Below are 24058 nucleotides of genomic sequence, written 5' to 3'. Positions count from 1 at the left end.
CTTTAGGGGACAACAGAAAGCTACTAAAAAAGCTATAAAGAAGAGTAAGGTAGACTATGAAGTAAACTGGCTCAGAACATAAAAGCAGATAGTAAAAGCTTCTACAAATATACATGACAAAAAAGAGTGGCTAAGGTAAATATTGGTCCTTTGGAAGATGAGAAGGGAGATTTAATAATAGGAGACGGGGAAATGGCTGAGGAGCTGAACAGGTTTTTTGGGTCAGTCTTCACAGTGGAGGACACAAATAACATGCCAGTGACTGATGGAAAGAAGGATATATAGGTGAGGACCTTGACATGATTGTAATCACTAAGGACGCAGTATTGGGCAAGCTAATGGGGCTAAAGGCAGACAAGTCTCCTGGCCCTGATGGGATGCATCCCAGAGTGTTAAAAGAGATGGCTAGGGGAATTGTAAAAGCACTAGTGATAATTTATCAAAATTCACTAGACTCTGGGGTGGTCCCAGAGGATTGGAAAGTAGCAAACGTGACACCACTGTTTAAAAAAGGAGGTCGGCAGAAAGCGGGTAATTATATGCCGGTGAGCTTAACTTCGGTTGTAGGGAAAATGCTGGAATCTATCATTAAGGAGGAAATAGCGGGGCACCTGGAGGGAAATTGTCCCATTGGGCAGACGCAGCATGGGTTCACAAAGGGTAGGTCGTGTCTGACTAATTTGGTAAAATTTTTTGAGGACGTTACCAGTGCAGTGGATAACGGGGAGCCAATGGATGTGGTATATCTGGATTTCCAGAAAGCTTTTGACAAGGTGCCACACAAAAGGTTGCTGCATAAACTAAAGATGCATGGCATTGAGGGTAAAGTGGTAGCATGGGTAGAGGATTGGTTAACTAACAGAAAGCAGAGAGTGGGGATAAATGGGTGTTTCTCTGGTTGGCAACCTGTAACTAGTGGGGTCCCTCAAGGATCAGTGTTGGGCCCGCAGTTGTTCACAATTTACATGGACGATTTGGAGTTGGGGACCAAGTGCAATGTGTCAAAGTTTGCAGACGACACTAAGATGAGTGGTAAAGCAAAAAGGGCAGAGGATACCAGAAGTCTACAGAAGGATTTGGATAGGTTAGGTGAATGGGCTAGGGTCAGGCAGATGGAATTCAATGTTGCCAAGTGTGAGGCTATCCATTTTGGGAGGAATAGCAGCAGAATGGATTATTATTTAAACGGTAAGATGTTAAAACATGCTGCTGTGCAGAGGGACCTGGGTGTGCTGGTGTACGAGTCGCAAAAAGTTGGTGTGCAGGTGCAACAGGTGATTAAGAAGGCTAATCGGGTTTTGTCTTTCATTGCTAGAGGGATGGAGTTCAAGACTAGTGAGGTTATGCTGCAATTGTATAGGGTGTTGGTGAGGCCGCATCTGGAGTACTGTGTTCAGTTTTGGTCTCCTTACCTGAGAAAGGACATATTGGCACTGGAGGGAGTGCAGAGGAGATTGACTAGGTTGATCCCAGAGTTGAGGGGATTAGATTATGACGAGAGGTTGAGTAGACTGGGACTGTACTCATTGGAGTTTAGAAGGATGCGGGGGGATCTTATTGAGACATATAAAATTATGAAGGGAATAGATAGGATAGATGCGGGCAGGTTGTTTCCACTGGTCGGGGAAAGCAGAACTAGGGGGCATAGCCTCAAAATAAGGGGAGGTAGATTTAGGACGGAGTGTAGGAGGAACTTCTTCACCCAAAGGGTTGTGAATCTCTGAAATTCCTTGCCCAGTGAAGCAGTTGAGGCTCCTTCTTTAAACGTTTTTAAGAAAAAGATAGATGCCTTTCTAAAGAATAAAGGGATTCGGGGATATGGTGTACGGGCCGGAGAGTGGAGCTGAGTCCACAAAGATCAGCCATGATCTCATTAAATGGCAGAGCAGGCTCGAGGGGCCAGATGGCCTACTCCTGATCCTAGTTCTTATGTTCTTATGTAAATTAGCCAAGCAAATGTTGTTATGGAAATCATAATTCACTGTGTTACTATCTAAATGGGAACAAGAATTTCCAGGCTTGTGTTTATCAATGAACAAAAGTTTCCTGGTACACATGGGGCGGGATTCTCTCAGCCCGGGGCCGGGCCGGAGAATCCCCGTGACCGGCGCGAATCGTGCCACGCCGCCCTGATACTGGCACGCGATTCTCCGCTCGCCGGCATGGTTGGCGCGGTGCCGGTTGGGGGCCGCTCTGCGCAGCCGGCCCACCAATTCTCGACCCAGGATGGGCCGTGCAGCCATCGTAAAAACGCCAAGTCCCACCGGCGCCGTCCACACTGTAGCCATCTGGGATGGCCACTTCCCGATTACAATGGACACTTTGCAAAGATTGCAGGGAAAATGGACAATACTGAGAAAACAAGCAGGTTCAGAGTTTGTCTGTATATTGGAGCTGCAGCTCCCATACAAGACCAAAACTGTAGGCCCATTAGCATACTAATGGCCCATCTCCGGGAACAAAAGAGTAACATTTGAGTAACCGATACTAAGGCAGACACCCCTGCGCCAGAGGAGAAGGAAACAAGGCAGGCCAACGGCCACCTAGGACACGCCCAGCCATCAGGGCACCCACCCCTTTATTGGACGAGATCAATATGAATGATCAAGAGACGGCCCAATTGATTGGGGCCAAGTTCAAGGCCCGTCCAAAGAGCGCCAAGCCCCTTTGGGTATAAGAAGGAGCCCCCAAGAGAGAATCGTTCTCTTGGACCCGGCTCTCACCGAGGAGAGACCTGCACCTGAAGCAAGTAAGTCCAAGGTCAACGCACGCTACCAGACAGACAACCTTAGCTGTTCCCCTGTACCAGTTCGACCCCAGCAGCCTCAGAACCGAACAACGGCCATTGTTCCTCTGACTGAGTGGGTGCCCAAAGCTAAGTATAGGCTTTAGCAGTAGTGATGGTTTAGTCTGTAGAGTTTCGTGCATGAGTATATTTAACTGTGTGTGTAAATAAATAAGCATTGACTTTGAACTAACTAACTGGTGTATCGTGTCTTTGATCAGTATTCGGTCTTGAACCTTGTGGCGGTGTCGAAAGATACCTGGCGACTCGAGAGCAAACGTAATTAGAATTATGAAAGGTGACCATATTGACCGCCATACTCAGAGCCAACCAAAGAGAGCAACATTTACTGGCGACCTCTGACGGGACTCGACCTAGAAGTGGCCTAGTCACTCCGAGAGAACCCAAATTTGAATTGGAATCCAATTGGAAACAGAAAAACCACAAGTGTAAGAACAATACTGATCAAACCTCCGAGATTCGGAGGTGTGTAAATGCATGCGTACTAACAGGGATATATGGTAAACCTGAGAGATTTTGTTGCGTAAAACTGTCGGGAGTTTTGTAGGCCGGAAAATAGCGTAAGCCGTACCCGTGTTTACATCACCACTTTATCACCCCCTGTTCCAAATTCAGTAGAGAACCCAGAGATAGAGAGAAAATTACAATGAAGGCAATGGAACGCCTTATGAACCCCCAAGAATTCGCGATCGCAGCGACCAGTAGAGTAGGACAGTGTCCCGTATGGGAAGAAGAGATCAGAAAATATTTCAAAGGAAAAGGATGGCCCCTTTGGAGTGAATTCTGTGCCAATGACGAAACAGGTCCCGGGGGAGAACCTGTCAGAGATCCATAAGAAGAGCTTGGGGAAAGCTCGCAAGCTGATGGCAATCGTGTCCTGCTTGGCACAATTGTGAGGCACAGAGGAGGTCGTTAGGACGCTCCGTAGAGAGATTGAGGAGAGAGACAGAAATAGTGAGGGAGATGTGAGCGAATTTGAGAAGGAGAATAAGGAGTTAAGAGAACAGTTAGCAGCGAGGGACAGAGAGGTGGATGATGCCAAGGGGGCACACCAGTCTTGTCTCGCCCATTTGAGTAGTTTTCAGACCCAGTACAATAAGGCCTACCAGGACACGCAACGCACGGTCTTGGTAAGACAAGAAACCGAGCAACAGGTAGAGCAATTGCAGAAACAGTGCAATGATTCAAAAGCAGCCTTACGAGCGCTCCACACGTCCACGACGGAACAAAGGCAGAGCTCCGTAGATCACGCAAAGTGCCGGAAGCAAATTGCAGAATTGCAATCTCTGCTTTCTGTCCAGAATGGGATTCAAAGTACGTTTGGACCCCAGTTAGACCAGGAAAACGGCCCCGAGTGTCTGGAGTTAAATGAAATTGCCCACAGATAGGGACATGGGACATGTATGCAAGAAAAACCACAAAAATGGAAAGCACCCCAACCCCCAACTGAACAGGCAGAACACACCCCCATGAACCCTGTAACCACACACTGCAGGGCCGCAGCAGTAGGAACGCAGATTTCCTACATACAACCCCGTTAACCGTGACCCAATTACAGGACGCATGTGGAAAAATTACACCGTTCCTTCCCACATCAGACCCCACCAGTTTTTCGATAGAGTTAAACAGCAGGCTACCATGTACGGCCTGGACGAAAAGGAGCAAGTGAAGCTCACAGTTTTAAGCCTCGACCCTTCAGTCATGGCAGCCCTTCCCGACACACAGAATGTAGGAGGAGGCACACTCCAAGAAATGCACACAGCGATCCTGGATGCGATCGGCTATGACAGAGGAGACCCCGTAGAAGGCCTAAACAAGTGTAGGCAAAAGAAAACAGAGCACCCCACAGCGTTTGCTGGACGCTTGTGGATACATTTCACAGCAGTATTTGGAGAGTTAGCCTGCGCCCATTTGTCCGCGGATAATATGGCCAAATGGATTTGAATCCTAGTCTCTCATGCGACAGAGGCAGGGCAGAGAGCTTGCGCAAATTATGACCCCTCAGACGAGGCCCACAACGAGAAATGGGTTTTGAAAAGATTGTCCCGCACTTGGGAACAATCCGTCCAAGGCAAAACCGCATTTGCAAAACCAGAGGAAGAGCAGGCAGACATGAATCCAGTTAGGACGCACCAGAACCCCGCATGGGTAAATGAGGGCAGGAACATCCCACCGCAACCAAAATCCCAGGAACGCTACAACTGTGGACAATTAGGACACTATGCACAAGAGTGCAACGCGCCCCAAAAGCAGCAGAAAAAAACAACAGACAGGCACCCTAAATAATAGGGCAAAGCAAATCCATAGTGTTAGCGCCCTTTCAGAGAACGCAGACATGAACGGCACCGACAGACGATGTTCGGGCTCCCCAACTTGGGTCTGCGACACCCTTTGGGACAAGTGCGGTAGACCGGTAGTACCAGGCAAAGTCCGGGTACACCCCGTAGAATTTCTTTGGGGCACAGGAGGGTCCCGCACCACGCTCAATTCGTCCACGATGTTTCAACGAGACACGTGGCCTACAACAGACCCCATCACACTCAGCGGCTTTACAGGTCATTTACAACAAGGACACATCACAGCCCCTGTAGCGATACAAATAGGGAACATTACGACTAAACACCCCGTAGTTTTGGTCAATCTACCCCAGACAACTGAACACATCCTAGGAATCGATTTTATGAGCTCCCAAAACCTCTCTTTTGATCTGGTTCATAAATGTGTATGGAAATGGCAAAGGTAGCACGAGCCCCCGCCACGCTCACAGTTGGAGAGTATGCAAACAGAATCAGCGCAGTAGGAGACTTCTGGTTCGACCCTCGAACCATTAGTCAGGGTAAACAGGTTAGGGAAGTCCTACAGCAACACAAAGCAGCATTTGCACAGCACAAGCACGACTGTGGCAAGCTAGCTGGCTTAGTGAACATTACAGGTCCCGACCCCAGACCCCAAAAGTAGTACGGTTTTCCCCAAGAGGCAGAGGGAGAGATCTCCAATATAATAGAGAGTCTGCTTGATCAAGGCGTACTCCGATCAGTAGCCTCCACGAACAACGCACCAATTTGGCCCGTCAGGAAACCCGATGGATCTTGGCACTGACCATTGATTACCGGGAACTGAACAAAGTAACTCCAGTAGCAGCCCGCACCGTAGCCACGAGTCCCGAGACTATGCTCAAACAGGGACTCCAGTCAAAAATCTTTTCGGTTTTGGACATTAGCAACGGCTTTTGGTCCATTCCATTGGATAAAGCGTGCCAATACAAATTTGCATTTACATTCCAGGTACAACAATACATGTGGTCGTGCCTTCCACAACTCCCCCTCCATTTTCCACCGACAGCTGGCAAATGGACTAGCAAAAGTTTCCCGACCCGATTGTCTGGTCCAGTATGTAGATGATCTGCTACTACAGACAGTCACAAAGGGAGAGCACATTTCGCTTCTCGCCGAACTCCTAGGACTCCTAAAACAGATTGGATGTAAAGTCAACCCCAAGAAGGCCAGATTTTGCAGGAAAAAGTGATTAACTTGGGTACAGTAATCACTCATGGTAAACGCGAGATCGAGCAAAAGAGAATTGACTCAATCGTCAAATTGTCCCTTCCCCATAACGTAACAGCCCTCCGGTCATTTCTAGGACTGGTTGGCTGCTGTCGAAACCATATCGACGGTTTTGCCACAAAAGCAGCGCCCCTATCCGACCTTCTCAAGAAACTGGCACCTTGGGAATGGCTTCCACAGCACACGTGGATGCATTAAAAAGGTCCCTCAGCACAGCCTCTGCATTACAGGTCTCAGATACACTTTCCCCGTACGCAATCAAAGTAGCAAGCACCGACCGAACCCTTTCGGCCGTGCTCCTCCAAGAACAACATGATCGATTAGGCTCCGTGGTATACGCCTCAAGTGTGTTAGATCCTGTCGAGCAAGGATTTTCTGCCTGCGAAAGGTACCTGCTCGCAGTTTTTTGGGCAGTACAGTACTTCGCCTACATTACAGGACTCAACCCCATCACCATTCTCACTGAACACGCACCAACACAGCTATTATTAGATGGCACGGTCAGCCAAATCTGCGCAGCCCATTGGACCCGTCTTTTACAGGGACGGGACATTACAGTTAAAAGAACAAAGACCCACACTTTCCGAGCCGACAATTTGCAATATGCAGGTACCCCACATGAGTGCAAGATCATCACCACAAAACACAACGCAGGCCCATTTATACCTAAGTCAGCTCCCAGGAAAGCAGGTAATACACCCCAGAGACCCCAGCCCACAGACACGTGCGCACCCCTGAAAATTTATGTGGATGGCTCCTCCACAGTTTTGAATGGAAAGAGAATCACTGGTTGCGGCATTTATGTAGAGGACGCGCAGGGACGCGCCCTTGAAGAGATTTCATTAAAGTTGCCAGGACATCTAGGATCGCAAGGAGCAGAACTGGCAACCAAAGCTTACATTGTTGATCACCCTAACTCGTTTCCGACCCCAACAGACATATATTCGGACAGTTTATATGTTTGCAATAGTTTAACAGAATTCCTACCCCTGTGGGAAACTAGGGAATTTGTTTCCGCAGACGGAAAGCCCCTACCCTCAGCCCCATTACTCCGGCATTTCCTAGAGACAGCTAAAGATAGGAAATATGGGATTATTGAAGTTCGCAGTCATCACCGTTCTTCCCCCCCCTGGGAACGTTAAAGCAGACGCCCTAGCGAAGGCAGGTTCCAGACATGATTACTTTTGGAACCTCCCCGAGAGCACCCCAGTACACGTGGTTCAGGTCCCACAGACCAACATTCAGGATTTAGCGAAAGCCCAAAAGGAAGATGGAAAGCTCAGGGAAGTTTTAAAAGGAACCTTCCCAGCCCCGTACGATAGGTTTAAGAACGCAATAACCACACATGACGGTGTGATTTTGAAAGACGGAATTTATGTAGTTCCCAGCCAGGACAGGAACCAGATTATTTATCAGTTCCATGACAATCATGGACACCAAGGCATTGAACCCACCCTAACCCACCTCAGACCTCTCTGCTGGTGGCCTGATTTAAAAGCCGTTGTAACCTATTACATTGAAAATTGCTTGATCTGTGCCCAGAACAATCCGGACAGAGATGCAAGAAAGGCTCAGCTTAGTCACACCCGCCCCGTTAATGGCCCCTGGACGAATTTGCAGATAGATTACATAGGGCCCCTACCCCACTGCTGAAATTGTTTTAAGTATGTGTTCGTGGTCATCGACACCTTCACAAAATGGGTGGAAGCTTTTCCATCCAGAACGAATACGGCCAAAACAACAGCTAAAATCCTAACACAGCACATCTTTACAAGATGGGGCCTCCCACGCTGAATAGAGTCCGATCAAGGCTCCCATTTTACAGGACGAGTAATGAAAACGTCCTCACAATTGTCAGAATTAGGCAGAAGTTTCACATAGCCTGCCACCCCCAGTCAAGCGGCATTGTAGAGAGGATGAACAGAACTCTAAAAGCCACTCTCAGGAAAATGGTGCAACAGAACAACAGCACCTGGGATTCAGTTCTCCCATTTGCTTTAATGTTCTTACGAAACACGGTATCCACGTCCACAGGATACACCTCCCACACCCTCATGACCGGACGTCCCATGAAAGGGACAGAGTATTTATTAGGACTGGATTTGGCCAGACCCCAGTCACCGCCCTCACACATGAAAATGCTGTAGAGCAGCTTATTGAGAATATAAAGGCAGCCTAGCTCGCAGCAGTTGTGAGACTTAGGACCAGGAGGAAACAAAGCAAAGCTTGTTTCGATAAAACGGTACACGCCACCGAGTTTGTAGTCGGGCAGCAAGTGATGCTTTCCCTATACAACCCCAGTTCATTCCTTTCCCCCAAATTTTCCGGACCGTACTCACTTTCGGACAAAGTCAGCCCCTCGGTATACAAGATCACATATCCCAACAGCAAGTCTGCGTGGTTTCATACAAACCAGCTCAAGGCTTCTGGCTCGCAGAACAACCATGCACACCACATCTCGCTCGCAGCAGCAGACGAGCACGCCCCGCTCACAGATGACGCATTCCTACCCTCCCCCAGCCAGTCCAGCCCGTCCTCAGACACATCTTCAACTCCACCCCCAGAGGCACGACTCCGCCTCTCCCTTCCTTCAACCAGCAGCTACAGCGACAGTGATAGCGATAGCAATGATGACAGCCACAGCACACCACGTTATGATTACACCCCTGCACCAATCCCCACTCCCAGCAAATCCGAGCATGATTCCAGTGACCCCGTCGAAATCACGTACATCAAAGCTCGACGACCCACCTCCTGACGATTACGGATTAAAACCTAGTAGCTCCAACCTCAACACACAATTGTGGCACCGAGACAATTCATTCAGGCTCACCCGGAATGATGAGATGGACCCCAATTCGCCCCAAGCAGCTTTAGCCAAACTACTCCAGTCAAGAGTATGGCAGCCGGGAGAAGATGATGACATAGAGTCTGACTCCCACCAAGCGAATCCCTTTGTGACCCTGTTCACTACTGAGCAATGAGGTGTCCACATGATGGTAAAAAGGAACCGATGGAGAGATACAGTGTCCTTTCTGATGGAACCTGCACCATGTTTGTTCGTTTAATGTACACGTTTAATGTACATCTAGATTTACCAGAATGTGGCCTGGTATGGAGGGCATTAGCTATGAGGAGCGGTTGAATAAACTCGGTTTGTTCTCACTGGAACGACGGAGGTTGAAGGGCGACCTGATAGAGGTCTACAAAATTATGAGGGGCATAGACAGAGTGGATAGTCAGAGGCTTTTCCCCAGGGTAGAGGGGTCAATTACTAGGGGGCATAGTTTCAAGGTGCGAGGGGCAAGGTTTAGAGTAGATGTACGAGGCAAGTTTTTTTACACAGAGGATAGTGGGTGCCTGGAACTCGCTACCGGAGGAAGTGGTGGAAGCAGGGACGATAGTGACACTTAAGGGGCATCTTGACAAATACATGAATAGGATGGGAATAGAGGGATACGGACCCAGGAAGTGTAGAAGATTGTAGTTTAGTCGGGCAGCATGGTCGGCACGGGCTTGGAGGGCCGAAGGGCCTGTTCCTGTGCTGTACTTTTCTTTGTTTGTTCTTTGTATGTTAAATGGTGTTTGTGAATTTAAAGGTTTTCATGGCCCCATGCCACCACTCTTTTGAAGCCCACTGGCAGTTAATGGAACAAGTTTGTCGACAGACAACCGTTCAGAGGAACTAGTTTGTCGGCAGACACCAATCATAACTATTCTCCTGATTTGAAGGTAATCACAAGAGGCAGCCCCCACGACGACCACATTCTTACCCGTTCTTGCCGGTCGCTCAGGCAGTGGAGAAACAGCACTGGTCCCCGCCCTGCCTGAGGACCACCCTCTGGTCAGCTACGCTCGGGTAGAGCACAAACGGCACTGATCAACCATCCTACCCGGGGATTCCACCCATTTCTTACCCATACGCACCCCATTTTGGCACTTTCAGTTCAAAATTCTTTTGTTTGTTTCTGGCGACCCCTAGGTTGCTTCCCTATGCTATTTACATCCTCAAACACTGGGATGGTAGATCGTACAGGCTGCGAGACGGCTCGCACTGTATCAGGACTTTTCTCGGATGTCTTGTCCAAATATTCGGTTTAAAAATGTTTTAAATGAGGGAGTCACAGATGGTGACCAATTAATGGGTAATTGGCAACAAAGGACAGACAGACAGACATACGAGATCTTAAGCAAGATAATAACAGATATTATGCTTGTATCCATAGAACTCCGGAACCTCAGGAACCCCAGAGGAAGAAAAAGAAGACCGACAAAACGAAAGATGAAGACAACCTTCATGCTTTTCACCTGGATCTTAGCGGGATCCCTTCAGTTGCGCACGGACGCTACCCCTCTGACCCCTACCACACAGGCCGTGAATGATTCCCACCCCTGCCATACACTGCACCCCAAGATAGGTAACCCCAAGATAGTTAACCCCGAGACAGTTACCGACACCCCGACCTGATGTCACAAGTTTATCACCTGGTATTCACTATCTTACATCGTAGAAGCACTCTTAGTACTGGCGATACTCTGCAGTATCATGCAGACACTTAGACTCAGGAAATGGCGAAGGAGAGCCTCCCGCTCTTGCACCCCCGGTATACATGTTTAGGTCCCCTATTTTCGGACTCCAACAAAACCCCCAAGCCCTTTAAGTGAATTAAAGTGCATCTGTTTTTTTGTGTGTGTTTTGATCGTTCAATAAAGAAATGTAAACCTCTGTGCTTGACTGCCAAGCCAGAGAAACTTGTGTTGCTGCTATTTGTACAGTTTAAAGTGTTGTAGATTATTTTTGATTGGTTAAGTGAGGATAGTTTATTAAGGATAGTTAGAGGTTCCAGTTTTTTAAATTTTGTAATGCATGCCTGGATGTCATAGCGCCCCGTAGAGTTTTATAATGATGTGTGTATGTAAAATGATTTTAGGTAAAAATTGCGATTCATAGGATAGGGCAGTGTCGAGCCCGTGAAGTGCTTATGGGTGCCCAGCTTGGTCAGAGAACGAAGACGACGCGGTAATGTGATGCTTCACGCTTCGCGTTGAGGATCACAAGGGGGGAGTGTTGCCATCTGGGATGGCCACTTCCCGATTACAAAATGGAAAGATTGCAGGGAAAATGATCAATACTGAGAAAATAAGCAGGTTCAGGGTTTGTCTGTATATTGGAGCCGCAGCACCCAGACAAGACCAAAACTGTTCGGCCCATTAGCATACTAACGGCCCATCTCCGGGAACAAAAGAGTAACATTTGAGTAACCGATACTAAGGCAGACACCCCGGCACCAGAGGAGAACAAAACAAAGCAGACCAACGGCCACCTAGGACATGCCCAGACATGAGGGCACCCACCCCTTTATTGGACGAGATCAATATGAATAATCAAGAGATGGCCCAATTGATTGGGGCCAAGTTCAAGGCCCGCTCAAAAGAGTGCAAAGCCCCTTTGGGTATAAGGAGGAGCACCCAAGAGAGAATCGTTCTCTTGGACCCGGCTCTCACCGAGGAGAGACCTGTCCACCAGCTGTACCAGGAGCAAGTAAGTCCAAGGTCAACACACGCTACCAGACAGACGACCTTAGCTGTTCCCCTGTACCAGTTCGACCCCAGCAGCCTCAGAACCGAACAACGGCCATTGTGCCTCTGACTGAGTGGGCGCCCGAAGCTAAGTATAGGCTTTAGCAGTAGTGATAGTTTAGTCTGTAGAGTTTCGTGCATGAGAATATTTAACTGTGTGTGTAAATAAATAAGCATTGACTTTGAACTAACTAACTGGTGTATCGAGTCTTTGATCAGTATTCGGTTTTGAACCTTGTGGCGGTATCGAAAGATACCTGGCGACTCTCGAGCAAACGTAATTAGAATTAAGGAAGGCGACCATATTGACCGCCATATTCAGAGCCAACCAAAGAGACCAACAACACCTGCTCTCAGCTGGCGGGAACTCGGCGTGGAAGGGTCTGGGGGCGACGTGTGGGGAGGGGGAGGGTGGTCCGACCCCGGGGGGGGGCCCTCCGATGTGGCCTGGCCTGCGATCGGGGCTCACCGATCGGCGGGCTGGCCTCTCTGGCTGGCGGCCTCCTTTCTTCCGCGTCGGCCCCTGTAGTCCTGCGTCATGTTGCGTCGGGGCGGACGGATTGAAGGAAGCCACTGCGCATATCTCTTTCATTTTATGCTTCCATTTACACTGCCTACATTACAAAATTAGGATTTAATGCGAGGCGGCCATGGTATGTGACTTTCTGTTCCATCCTGTGTCATTAGAGAATACAGTAAATAGTTGAGGTCCCACCACAGATCCTTGCAAGACAGCACTAGTCATATCCAGAACCTATTATTGCTATTCTCTACTTCAGATCCAGATCAATTATTTGCCTTCACTTCCATCAGCTTCAATTTTAATAATTAATGAAGATTTTTTTTTACTGCTTAGCGAATCGCTAATGGGGAGGGTGGTGGGTAGCAGGGAATTATCAGAATTATTACGAGACAAAGGACAGAGTAGCAAGAAGATTTTTCTTCACCTCACATGCTGTTAGAACACGGAGTGCTTACAGCAATTGTCATTTGAGGCAGAGACACTGACAACATTTAAAAACCAAGCAGGGATAAGTATTAAGAAAAGCTCAAGTAAAATGATACATGTGGGGTTTACAAAGAGGCAGTAGAGATGTGTAAAATATTTTAATCCCAGGTTCAGTTCCTCCAACAGAAGCTCCAAAACCCCTTTTCCATCAAGTTTGTTCTCCTGTAAGATTCCCTCTATACCTTCACTGTAGTTTTTGAGACACATTGGCACGCATTTCCATGCCTCCGTCCATGCTGGAACGGAGACAGATGGAACCCAATTCTGGGATTCCCAACACCATTCCCGTTGAGGATTCCCATCACACTGAGCACTCCAAACCTTGCCTGCTCCATTGCAGCCAAGGGTCAATTTTGATGAAGTCATGCCAGTTTCTGAAGTCAATGTGGTTCATGGACTCTCAGACAAGTCTTGAACGATGGGGGAACTCTAATGTGGAGTCAGGAACATTGTTTCAGGTAAGTTCAGAAGGAGTTGACAACTTTACATGTCATAATGTAACGGTATATTACACAGTGATTGATGATAGGGCTTTGTTCTTAAAGGGAAGTTAAATTGACCAGCACTGTGAAAGTGGAAAGTGTTCTGATTCATTAGAGTATTCATTTTCAACATGTCAGCTGACATTTATTTTTTTCCATCTGTGAAAATAATCCTTACTTCCATGAAAAATGCACATGTTTTCACAGCAACCTCCTTAGTGCCAAATTTTGGAATATTTGCATTTTGAACAATTAGCAACCATGTGTACCAGGAATTGTTTATCCATTTATGAACACACAAGCCTGGAAATTCCTGTTCCCATCCAGATGGTAACACAGTTAGTTATGAGTGATTTCCATAACTACATTTGCTTGACTAATCTACATTCAATATGAATTATTTACTACCTTGTGTATTCTACTTAAGGTAGAATTCCTTAATATAGCACAATTTCAGAAGTTAAGGCTAATTTAATCTGCTTCATTCCCAGTGGGATTTAAAGGAGGCTGTTGTACCTGGAAATTGTAACAGGAGAGAATGGAATGATAGAGAGTTCTCCTCCTTGTCTACTGCAGATCTTGAGGAATCATCCCACCTGCTTCATTTTTTCTTTGGGTAGACCTGGTACAGGTGAACTGACTTAAACTAAAAGCACCCATGGCTGATGTCTGGAGGATAGGCACTGACCTACAATATATTGAGTTGATGGTCAGTAACCAAATTCACATTAAGACGTCTTACAACACCAGGTTAAAGTCCAACAGGTTTGTTTCAAATCACTAGTGTAGCCAGTTAAAATGGCTAACTCCCGATTAGAATGGCCAAACCCCGATTTAAAATGGCAAACGGAAGAGGCTGATAGGAAAATCAGCCAACAGGACTCAAACAGGCAGCTGCAGGTAAAACTGTGTATTCGCCTCTGGGGAGGCCAGACAGAATTGATACCTGCAGCCATCAGCATAACAACACACCAGCCATCTGAATATTAAGTAGCAATCCCCGGGAACAATGTGCAACAAATTAGACACACAAAGCCAACCCAGACTTTTCAGCGCCAGCAGGAGCCTACACAAAGAGAGGTGAACGACCACCCCAAAACCACCCATCGATCAAGGAATCGCTCCAGCATTGGAGAATATCGAACCAAGTGATTGGGACGAAGTCCAATCACTTGGAACCAGGTACAGGGTCTGCCCCGAAAGGCGGGAAGCCCCTGGGGACTATAAGAATAGAGTCCAAGTTCAAATCGGCCCTTCTTCTTCTCCTCTCTCCATCCTTCGAGATCCTTCTGCTGACCTTCTGCAACAGCCGCTAAAATCGTAAGTCTTACTTCAACGCTCGCTATGAGATAGGCGCTCCTGGCTATCGACCTGTACCAGCTTTGAATCCCGCAGGCTCAGAACCCATACGAAAGGCCATTCGTTTCCCTGACCTGGTGGGCCATTTCCAAAGTTAAGCATTGGCCTGTTAGTTGTAGGAAGTAGCTTAGAAGTAGAATTAATGTATAAGTATTGATTACTGTATATAATAAATGTGCGTTGATTTAACTCTTACTAAGCGGTGTGTTGGATTATTGATCATTACTCGGACTTGAACCACATGGCGGTATCAGAAAGATACCTGGCGACTCAAGAGCAAAGGTGATAAAACAAGAGCAATTAAACTAAGGCTAAAACGAGCAAGAAGTCTGATCAAATAGATTTGAGGATAAAATAACAAGGTTTCTTTTCTATTTCTGTCACATTCTTCCTCCCCTTCGCTGCAGACGCACCCTTCTTTTTGGCAAATCCAAAAAAATCACACAGGAAGAAGGATATGGCGACAATGATGAAAACCAACTGAAACTCTTAAACTTTAAACCTACTATTCAGAAAACAGAAGGACTTTATAAAATGCTGCGTGGGCACAGGTTTGGTTCACATTTGGTTAACTAACTTTAGACGAGAGACTGTTTTCAAAGTACGACAGGCTCACATTTTGACTCTTCTACAAAACTATTAAATTTTAGCACCTGGCAACATTGCATATCCAGGTCCAAGCATTGTAAGTAGGTAGGAAGGGCTCATTAAATCACATTACTAACAGAACCGAGTGCGACATTTCTTAATTATAAATCTTTTGCGCAAGTGCAGTGCAACTACACAAAACTGGCTGCTGTGTTGCTGCTTGCTACAAATTTCCAAATTTGAAGCACATATCAAAAGTCAATTTAAAAACACACACAGCAGGTTGCTTTTTCATTTAGAGGTGGCGCCATTATTAGTTAATCTTTTCAATGCTTCTCCGTTTGCAGAAAAGATATCATCAGACTAAGGATATAATTCCATTTCTAGCCCAGCTCCATTCAAGCCCATGCCATATCTGGGAAAAAGATATGGCCGCCCTGCAATCACTCCCATGTCAGGCAACACCACAATCCCAGAACGAATTCAGGAGAAACTTCTTTACCCAGAGAATGGTGAAAATGTGGAGCACGCTACCACATGGAAGAGTTAAGATGAATAGCATATATGTTCCTAATAGGAAACTAGATACCACATGAGGGTGAAAGAAGTATTAGGATGTGTTGGTGGGATTCGATGAAGCAGGGTGAGAAGAGGCTCATGCAAATGTAAACACGGACCAATTGAGCCAAGTGACAAGTTTCTGTGTTCAAGGGTTCATGCATCATGTTATTACCAAAATAAATATTTTCAAAAGTCTCTCTGCCACTTACCCAATGCTCCCTGGCAGATGTCCGTGCGTGAAGCTTCTCCAATAATAAATTTGGGGTCCGCACACAGGTCCTGAAGTGATAAACAAATGAAGAAGGGATTTAATTTTAATTTCTTGAGGCAAAACAAGAGATCTGAAAACTGGGAATTTGCTAATTAAAGGGAGTTTGCAATGTTACCAAGGGAAAGGTACACTGTTGAACAATTTTATTTTTTGCATAGTTATCTACCAGATGCAGAAGCACATGGATTCAAAATGCACAAGCATTCTCTTCATTAACCATGGGAAAACAATTAATTTCCAATGTTAGCTATCTATAGCTTCTTCCAAAGAAACAAATAATTCTGTGCCAAATTATGGCAAGTTTTAGGTTGTGGGTCACGGGCCATTGGGAATGGTTTTGAAAGGGCCTCAACTCATTTCACACGTGGAAGCTTACACTCTGCAGACTGGGTTCAATTTAGATTCTGGGCTATTATATGGTTTTAGAAACTCTTATTGGGACATGAGCTTCTGACTTTAAAAAAATATATAAATTGAACTGTACATTCAGTTACAGAATGCTCAATGAGTGGAAAAGCTTGGCTGAAGTATAATTTGTCCATCAAGCTCACAACTCTTTAACCAATATTATTTTGTTCTTTGTTCAACTTGTATTTTTGGGCGAACAAAGGAAAAGACTGAAAGATTGGGAGTTTGATTCTTTGCCACTGCCTAGCAAACTTCAATGAAATTCCAAACTACAACTTTGCCCCCATACAAACAGGTGGAGTCCAAAGGTTGGGAGAACAATAAGCAGCAAGGACAAGTCCATTGTAGACCCAATCATTTTTGTGCTGTGGACAACAGTCTGTTTTCTCTGTGTTCCTGAAGTTCAGACTATTGCTGTTAATTCAACAGAGTTTTAAAAACTTTCTTTTGATAATATTCCTAATGTTGGGAGCTCTCAGAAACACAAATAAAAAAACTTTTTTCCTTCTGATAATATCAGGCACTTTTAATGCATCGTATCTTTGGCAATTTCCTTAATCATAAAGATGAAATCATAATTAAGAACCACACTGATGTCATTCAGAAAAATGTCATTGAATCCCTACAGTGCAGGAGGCTATTCGGCCCATCAAGTCAGCACCAAGTCTCCAAAGAGCACTCTATAGGCCTACACCCCGTCCTATCCCCATAACTTGTGCCTCGATCATGGCCAGTCCACCTAACCTGCACATCTTTGGACTGTGGGAGGAAACTGCAGCACACGGAGGAAACACACGCAGACACAGGGAGAACGTGCAACCACCACACAGTCAGTCCACTCAAGGTTGAAATCGAACTGTATGACTATAATTCCCATTTTAAAACTAGGACCTACAGAATGGATCTGGGGAATGCAGCTCATTCGCTGCCACAATTTGTTGAATTGGCATGCAGCCAACACTATCTAGGCTACACACCTTTATTTTGAAACTGTGCACCCTGGTTTCTACATAGGGGCAGCACAGTGACATAGTGGTTAGCACTGCTGCCTCACAGCGCGAGAGACCCAGATTCAATTCCGGCCTCGGGTGACTGTCTGTGTGGAGTTTGCACTTTCTCCCCGTGTCTGTGTGGGTTTCCTCCGGGTGCTCCGGTTTCCTCCCACAGTCCAAAGATATGCGGGTTAGGTGGATTGGCCATGCTAAATTGCTCCTTAGTGTCCAAAAGGTTAGGTGGGGTTACTGAGTTATGGAATAAGGTGGAGGCATGAGTTTAAGTAGGGCGCTCTTTCCACTGTAAATTCTATGATTCTAGTACGAAGTCTTACAACACCAGGTTAAAGTCCAACAGGTTTGTTTCGATGTCACTAGCTTTCAGAGCGCTGCTCCTTCCTCAGGTGAGGAAGGAGCAGCGCTCCGAAAGCTAGTGACATCGAAACAAACCTGTTGGACTTTAACCTGGTGTTGTAAGACTTCGTACTGTGCTCACCCCAGTCCAACGCCGGCATCTCCACACTATGATTCCCCATGAGAGGAAATATCCCCTCAAGCCCCTCAAAATCTTGTTTTAATAAGAGTACCTCTCATTCTTCTGAACTCCAATGAGTTCAGAAGAATGAGAGGCGATCTTATTAAAACGACCCCTTTCCTCCAGGGAGCAGCCTAACAAACCTTTTCTGAACTGCTTCCAAAGCAAGTATAATCCCTGCTCAAGTAAGGAGGCTAAAACTGTGCACACTACTCTAGGTGTGGTCTAACGAGTTGTACCAAGACTTCCCTACTTTTATACTCCGCCCCCTCTTGCAATAAAGCCAACATTCCATTTGCCTTCCTAATTACTTGCTGTACCTGCATGCTAGCTTTTTGTGAGTCTTGTAAGACAAGGACATGACAATGTACTGAATTCTGAACCATTACCAAACTACAAGCATGACTTGCACTGTATCAACTCAATGTTACCTACAAACAGCCAGCAGTTGTGACTCACAAGTTTTCCTTTGGTCCAGTCCGGTCGGGAGCAGCTACAACCCCGCACTTAAAAAATTGTTTATTACGGGTAGGAAAGACTCCACGTGGGGTGGGTGAGTGAGGGGAAAAATAAATGCAGTGCTGCCCTTCAAATTTGGGGCTATAACACCAGACAGCTGAAGGCATTTAAAGCACCCCACCACAAGCTAAGTCTCGGAAAATTACCATTTAGCAGATCGAACACTTCACTCAAATAAGAACAAATGCCGAAAGGTACCTTAATTATTCGCCCTCTACCCTAGATATGTCTAAAAGCCTAGAATCCTGCCTTCATTTTGCTTGGTTTTAACAAATATTTTTATTCAACATTTTTTGATAAATATAGAACAGTAAAACAAACCCAAAAAAGCAACACCATCCCCTCGCTCTGGAACCCTGCCTCCTCCCAAACAGCTGATGGCAACAAGCTCTTTAAAGTACAGAATGAATGGCTGCCATCTTTTGTAGAACCCCTCAATTGCACCCCTAACGGTGAACTTAATTTTCTCCAAGGTGTAGAAACTCATAAGATCACCCAGCCATACCGAGGCCTTGGATGAAGGAGCTGACCTCCACTCCAACAGAACCCGTCTGTGAGCAATCAGCGAGGCCAAGGCAAAGACATTCACCCCCGCACCCGTCTGCAGCTCCAGCAGGTCTGATATCCCAAATAAGGCCCCTAGGAGAATCGCCGACATGGTGCTGAAGAAGGAATCTCACCAGCTCAGGACGTGCCCAGAACATATGCACATGGTTTGCCGGCCACTGCCACAGCGCTCTCACAAATCCTCCACCCTCTCAAACAGCCGATTCATCCTAAACCTTGGTAAACACGCCTGGCATTCCACCTTTAATTGTATAAGGCCAAGCCTCGCGCACAACGAAGTGGTACATAGATACATAGAAGATAGGAGCAGGAAGAGGTCTTTTGGCCCTTCATGCCTGCTCCGCCATTCAACACAATCATGGCTGATCATTCAACTCAATAGCCCAATCCTGCTTTCTCCCCATAGCCTTTGATCCCATTCTCCCCAAGTGCCATATCCAGCCGTCTCTTGTATATATTCAAAGTTTTAGCATCAACTACTTCCTGGTAATGAATTTCACAGGCTCACCACTCTTTGGTGTTCACCCTTCGCAGGGCATCACATAACACCGCCTCCTCCAATTCCACCCTCATCTCCTCCTCTCACTTGGCCTTAATCCCCTCCAGGAGTGCAGCATCCTCCACTAAGATCCTCCTGAAAAATCCCAGAAGTACTCCCCTCCTCTGTCCCACAAGCGACAAAACATTTTCCAACAGCGACAATGGCGGCACTACCGGGAATGATAGGAAAGTGTTCCACGCAAAGTCCCGAACCTGCAGATACATAATGTTTTCTGACTGCGAAATACTAAACCTCTCTGACAGTTCCTCTAAATTCACGAACCGCCCCTCCAGAAACAAATCCCTCATTCCATCCACCCCCTTGCCCTCCCAGCCACTGAACCTGGCATCCAGCCTTGCCAACTCGCACATGTGATTCGCATAAATGAGCGCCATCTTCAACATCACTTCCAATTTAAAATGCTGCCAAAATTGTCTCCATATTTTTAATCTAGTGGCCACCACTGGGTTACCTGAAAATTTCACTGGAGAGAACGGACGTGAGGCCGACGCCAATGGACAGGAAGCCGTCAGGCTGCTCTGACCCCCTACATGAACCTGACTCCATCTTCACCCACGCTGCCTCCTGGTCCCTGCACCAGCCCAACACCTTCTCCGCATTCGCAGACCACAATAGTACATCAGGCTAGGCAATGCCAACCCCCCCAATTGCCGGCCCCTCTGCACTTTTCCGAATCCTGGCTACCTGGCCCGCCCAAATGAAGGATGAGATCAATCTCAACCCCCACAAAAAACCTTTTTGGTAAAATAAAAACAAAAATACCGTGGCAGAATGTTCATCTTCACAGATTGAATTTGGCCTGCCAAAGATAGAGGGAGGCCATCCCACCTCTGTAGATCGGCCTTAACCCCTATTCCCCAGGCAGGTAAAGTTTAATTTACGAAGGTAACAGATAGTCAGTGTACATGGGCACCCTATTCTGCGCCCCTCTCCCTCACTATCCCCCTCCGAATTCCTCGGAGCCATGGCCAAAGGCTCAATCGCCAATGCGAATAGGAGAGGGGACATAGGACACCCTGCCCCTTCCTCTGCCTCGTTCCCCTTTGTACCTGGAAACATTTTGAGCTCACATTATTCGTAGGGGACACTGGCCTTAGGTTCCTTATACAGTAAATTAACCCAAGAGCCACGCCAATTGCGGGGTTGTCACTTATTTTTTATAAGAGGGGGGAGGTAGGGAAAGACACTCTCGCCCACCCCAGATAAAGCTGCGTAGATTAAGCACAAATTATTATTCAGCGTTAGAATAAAGTTCAAATGAACGAGGTAATAAATCAATGAACAATTAAGCATAGTTTGGGTTTTCTTTTCAATTTGTGGTTGGATGGAAGCCCTTTTAATCACATTTTAGTTAGATGTATTAAATTTCAATTGTGATTTGTTCACGGCTTTGAGGGGCCTGGCTCCTTTCAAATTGGTCCCTCGATTCATTTAACTCAGTTTGTTTGGTTCAATGAAAATAGTTGGCAAGCTCAATACCTTTGGGCGCCTCCACTCGACGTCCCGGGTTTTGAAGGAGTCCGGTCCCAGTTCATTGAAGCCCAGCGCCGAGGGGCAGGCGGGGAAGGACTCGTCACAGAACAGGCTCCCGGTCTCCAGGCACTGCTGCCGGAGAGCCTCATAATCCTGCTGGAGGAACTTGACAGGTTGCCCGTAGGAGCCGATGCCCGCCGCCTGGTCCCTCAGCTTCTTGATCCGAGAAGCCATCCCTGCCATAATGACGGCAGCGCTGCAGGAGTCTCGGGTGGGTGAAAATGTGGGGGGGTCGCTGGAAAAGCAGCACCAGACTCAGCCCTGGCCTGGATGGGATGGGATGGGATCGCACCGCAGGGAAACTTGCTCTTCTTGCTCTTGTCGTGCACTGTCAGAGCTGGGTGCGGCTGCACCTGCACCGACGGAGGCGTGGGGAGTTTTCGTAATCTTCCCACCGCCCATTGCTACACTGAACAGCGAACAGGACACGTCTGCAGCCACCGGCTGCGATCCTGGCGTGGTCAAGGGCGGCAGCGCCATTTACCAACACGCTGTTGTGTGGTTCATCAATGCCTGCCTGGGAATGAGACATTAAACTGCCCTCCCTCCATTTCATCAAGCACATGCACCTTTTGGCGGTGCTGATGAAAATGTATTTTGAAAACATCAGGGGCCAAAAGCGAAGGATAAATTAACACATTTCCTTAGGTTACACACCCTGTTGCTGGCTTTGGAATCGTAGGAGAGGATTTATTCTATTTGCTATTAGGGCTTATTATTAAGATATTGGTAGCAATACTATCCCAACAGCATCTTCCTGCTCCCCCCTCACCCCCGCCATTCATTCTGGGGACGTGGGCAAGGCCAACGTTATGCCCCCCCCCCCCCCCCCCAATATGTGTTTAGAAAATAGTGCTGCAGCCCAAATGATTAGAGGTGGGCAAAATGCTGTCTTGCCAATGGTGCCCACATCTCCAAAAGGAACGGGGGGGGGGGGGGGAGTGGAAGATAGTGGGGGAGGTACTCCCACATTATTGTTAGGTAGGCAGTCCCAGAAGTCCGACTCAGTGATGCTGGAGGCATGGTAATGAACTTCCAAGTCAGCATTACCTGTAACTTGGAAGGTAGTGTTTTCATGTGCCTGTTGTCCTTCAAGGTGTTCGAGGTTGCATGCTTGGGAGATGCAGTTGGTTTAAATGTCGCAGACACATAGCAATCTAATAAAATCTTCCCCGGTTGACATCCATTGTGTGAAACAGACATTTGTACCTTCTATCCATCTAACACCTTTCCAACCAGTCCACTCAAAAATTTGGACAAATTACATCTCCACTTCCACAGGCCAGAGTTTTGTTCTATAGACATAAATGATCCTTCCATCCCTCGGGCAAATGAGCCAAGACAGTGATTGCCAACAGGGCATTCAACAATGGAGCATGCCACAGCACTGCCTGATCCTCACCCAATATCCATTTGCACCAATTTTACAGTAGAGGTCACCAAATAATGATCAGAAGCACAAACCAAGTGTAAGTTTACATTATAGTTGTTTTAATTAAGTTTGTTTGGAATCACTAGCTTTCGGAGCGCAGCTCCTTCATTAGGTGAACGAGCTGCGCTCTGAAAGCTAGTGATTCCAAACAAACATGTTGGACTTTAACCTGGTGTTGTAAGACTTCTTACTGTGCCCACCACAGTCCAACGCCAGCATTTCCACATCTTAATGAAGTTGGGGATGGGCTCTCACCATCAACATCTTTTTAGAAGTCATCCCTGCTAGAGGGTATTTTGAATAACATTACCCGCTTCTTATTTTTCTTGTCAATTTCAGTTAATAATATAATCATAAGACTTCCGGTTGCGGCTATGCGGAGCTAAGTTGCACATTTGGCGGCTCCCGCAAAAACGGACTTTTGGGCTCTTTTCAGGGCCCCCAACGGCACTTTTTCGACGTTTCCCGGTGTGGGAAGGAGACTATAACAGCTCCCCGATAGTATATGGCTTCTACTAGGAGCGGGGCGACTAAAAAGGTGGTGGTGGACCCGAAGAAGGTGCGAGGGAAGAAGAACAAAATGGCGGCTGGCGGAGACCAGGCAGCGTGGATGCAGTGGGCGGAGGAGCAGCAGGAGGGTATCCAGCGCTGCTTCAGAGAGATTAAAGCGGACCCGGTAGAGCCGATGAAGGCTTCTATCGATAAGCTGCTGGAGACACAGGCGGCCCAGGGGGTGGCGATCCGCGAGGTTCGACAAACGATGTCCGACAACGAGGACGAGATCTTAGGCCTGACGGTAAAGGTGGAGGCGCACGAGGCGCTCCACAAGAAATGGCAGGAGCGGTTCGAGGAGATGGAGAATCGGTCGAGGCGGAAGAATCTGCGGATTTTGGGCCTCCCGGAGGGGCCGGATGTGGGGGCCTATGTGGTCACCATGTTGAACTTGCTGATGGGAGTGGGGTCCTTCCAGGGGCTCCTGGAGCTGGAAGGGGCCCATAGAGTACTGGCGAGGAGGCCCAAGGCTAACGAGCCTCCGCGGGCGGTGCTGGTGAGGTTCCATCGGTTCGTTGATCGGGAGTGTGTGCTCAGGTGGGCCAAGAAGGAGAGGAGCAGCAGGTGGGAGAACGCGGAGGTTCGGATATATCAGGACTGGAGTGCGGAGATGGCGAAGAGGAGGGCTGGGTACAATCGAGCGAAGGCGGTGCTGCACAGGAAGGGGGTGAAGTTTAGCATGTTGCAGCCGACGTGACTGTGGGTCACCTACAAGGACCGGCACCATTACTTTGAGTCT

At 47.3% G+C, this 24058-nt stretch overlaps 1 protein-coding gene across 1 annotated transcript in view; it reads right to left on the bottom strand.

Moving 5' to 3' along the window:
* LOC140426477 (calpain-2 catalytic subunit-like) overlaps positions 1-21668 on the bottom strand; it is a 115994-nt gene extending 94326 nt beyond the window's left edge. Inside the window, exons 1-2 of the mRNA XM_072511298.1 lie at positions 21282-21668; positions 16158-16227 (exon numbers count right to left, since the gene is read on the bottom strand). Of these exons, the coding sequence (XP_072367399.1) occupies positions 16158-16227; positions 21282-21518 (307 nt within the window). The 5' untranslated portion in view covers positions 21519-21668. The remainder of the gene's footprint in view (positions 1-16157; positions 16228-21281) is intronic.
* Positions 21669-24058: the final 2390 nt, after the last annotated feature.

This window comes from Scyliorhinus torazame, chromosome 1 (genome assembly GCF_047496885.1).
Source record: "Scyliorhinus torazame isolate Kashiwa2021f chromosome 1, sScyTor2.1, whole genome shotgun sequence".
In the NCBI taxonomy this organism is placed as follows: Eukaryota; Metazoa; Chordata; class Chondrichthyes; order Carcharhiniformes; family Scyliorhinidae; genus Scyliorhinus; species Scyliorhinus torazame.
Note: the sequence above shows the minus strand (reverse complement) of the source record. Positions and strands in the feature narration are given on the sequence as shown.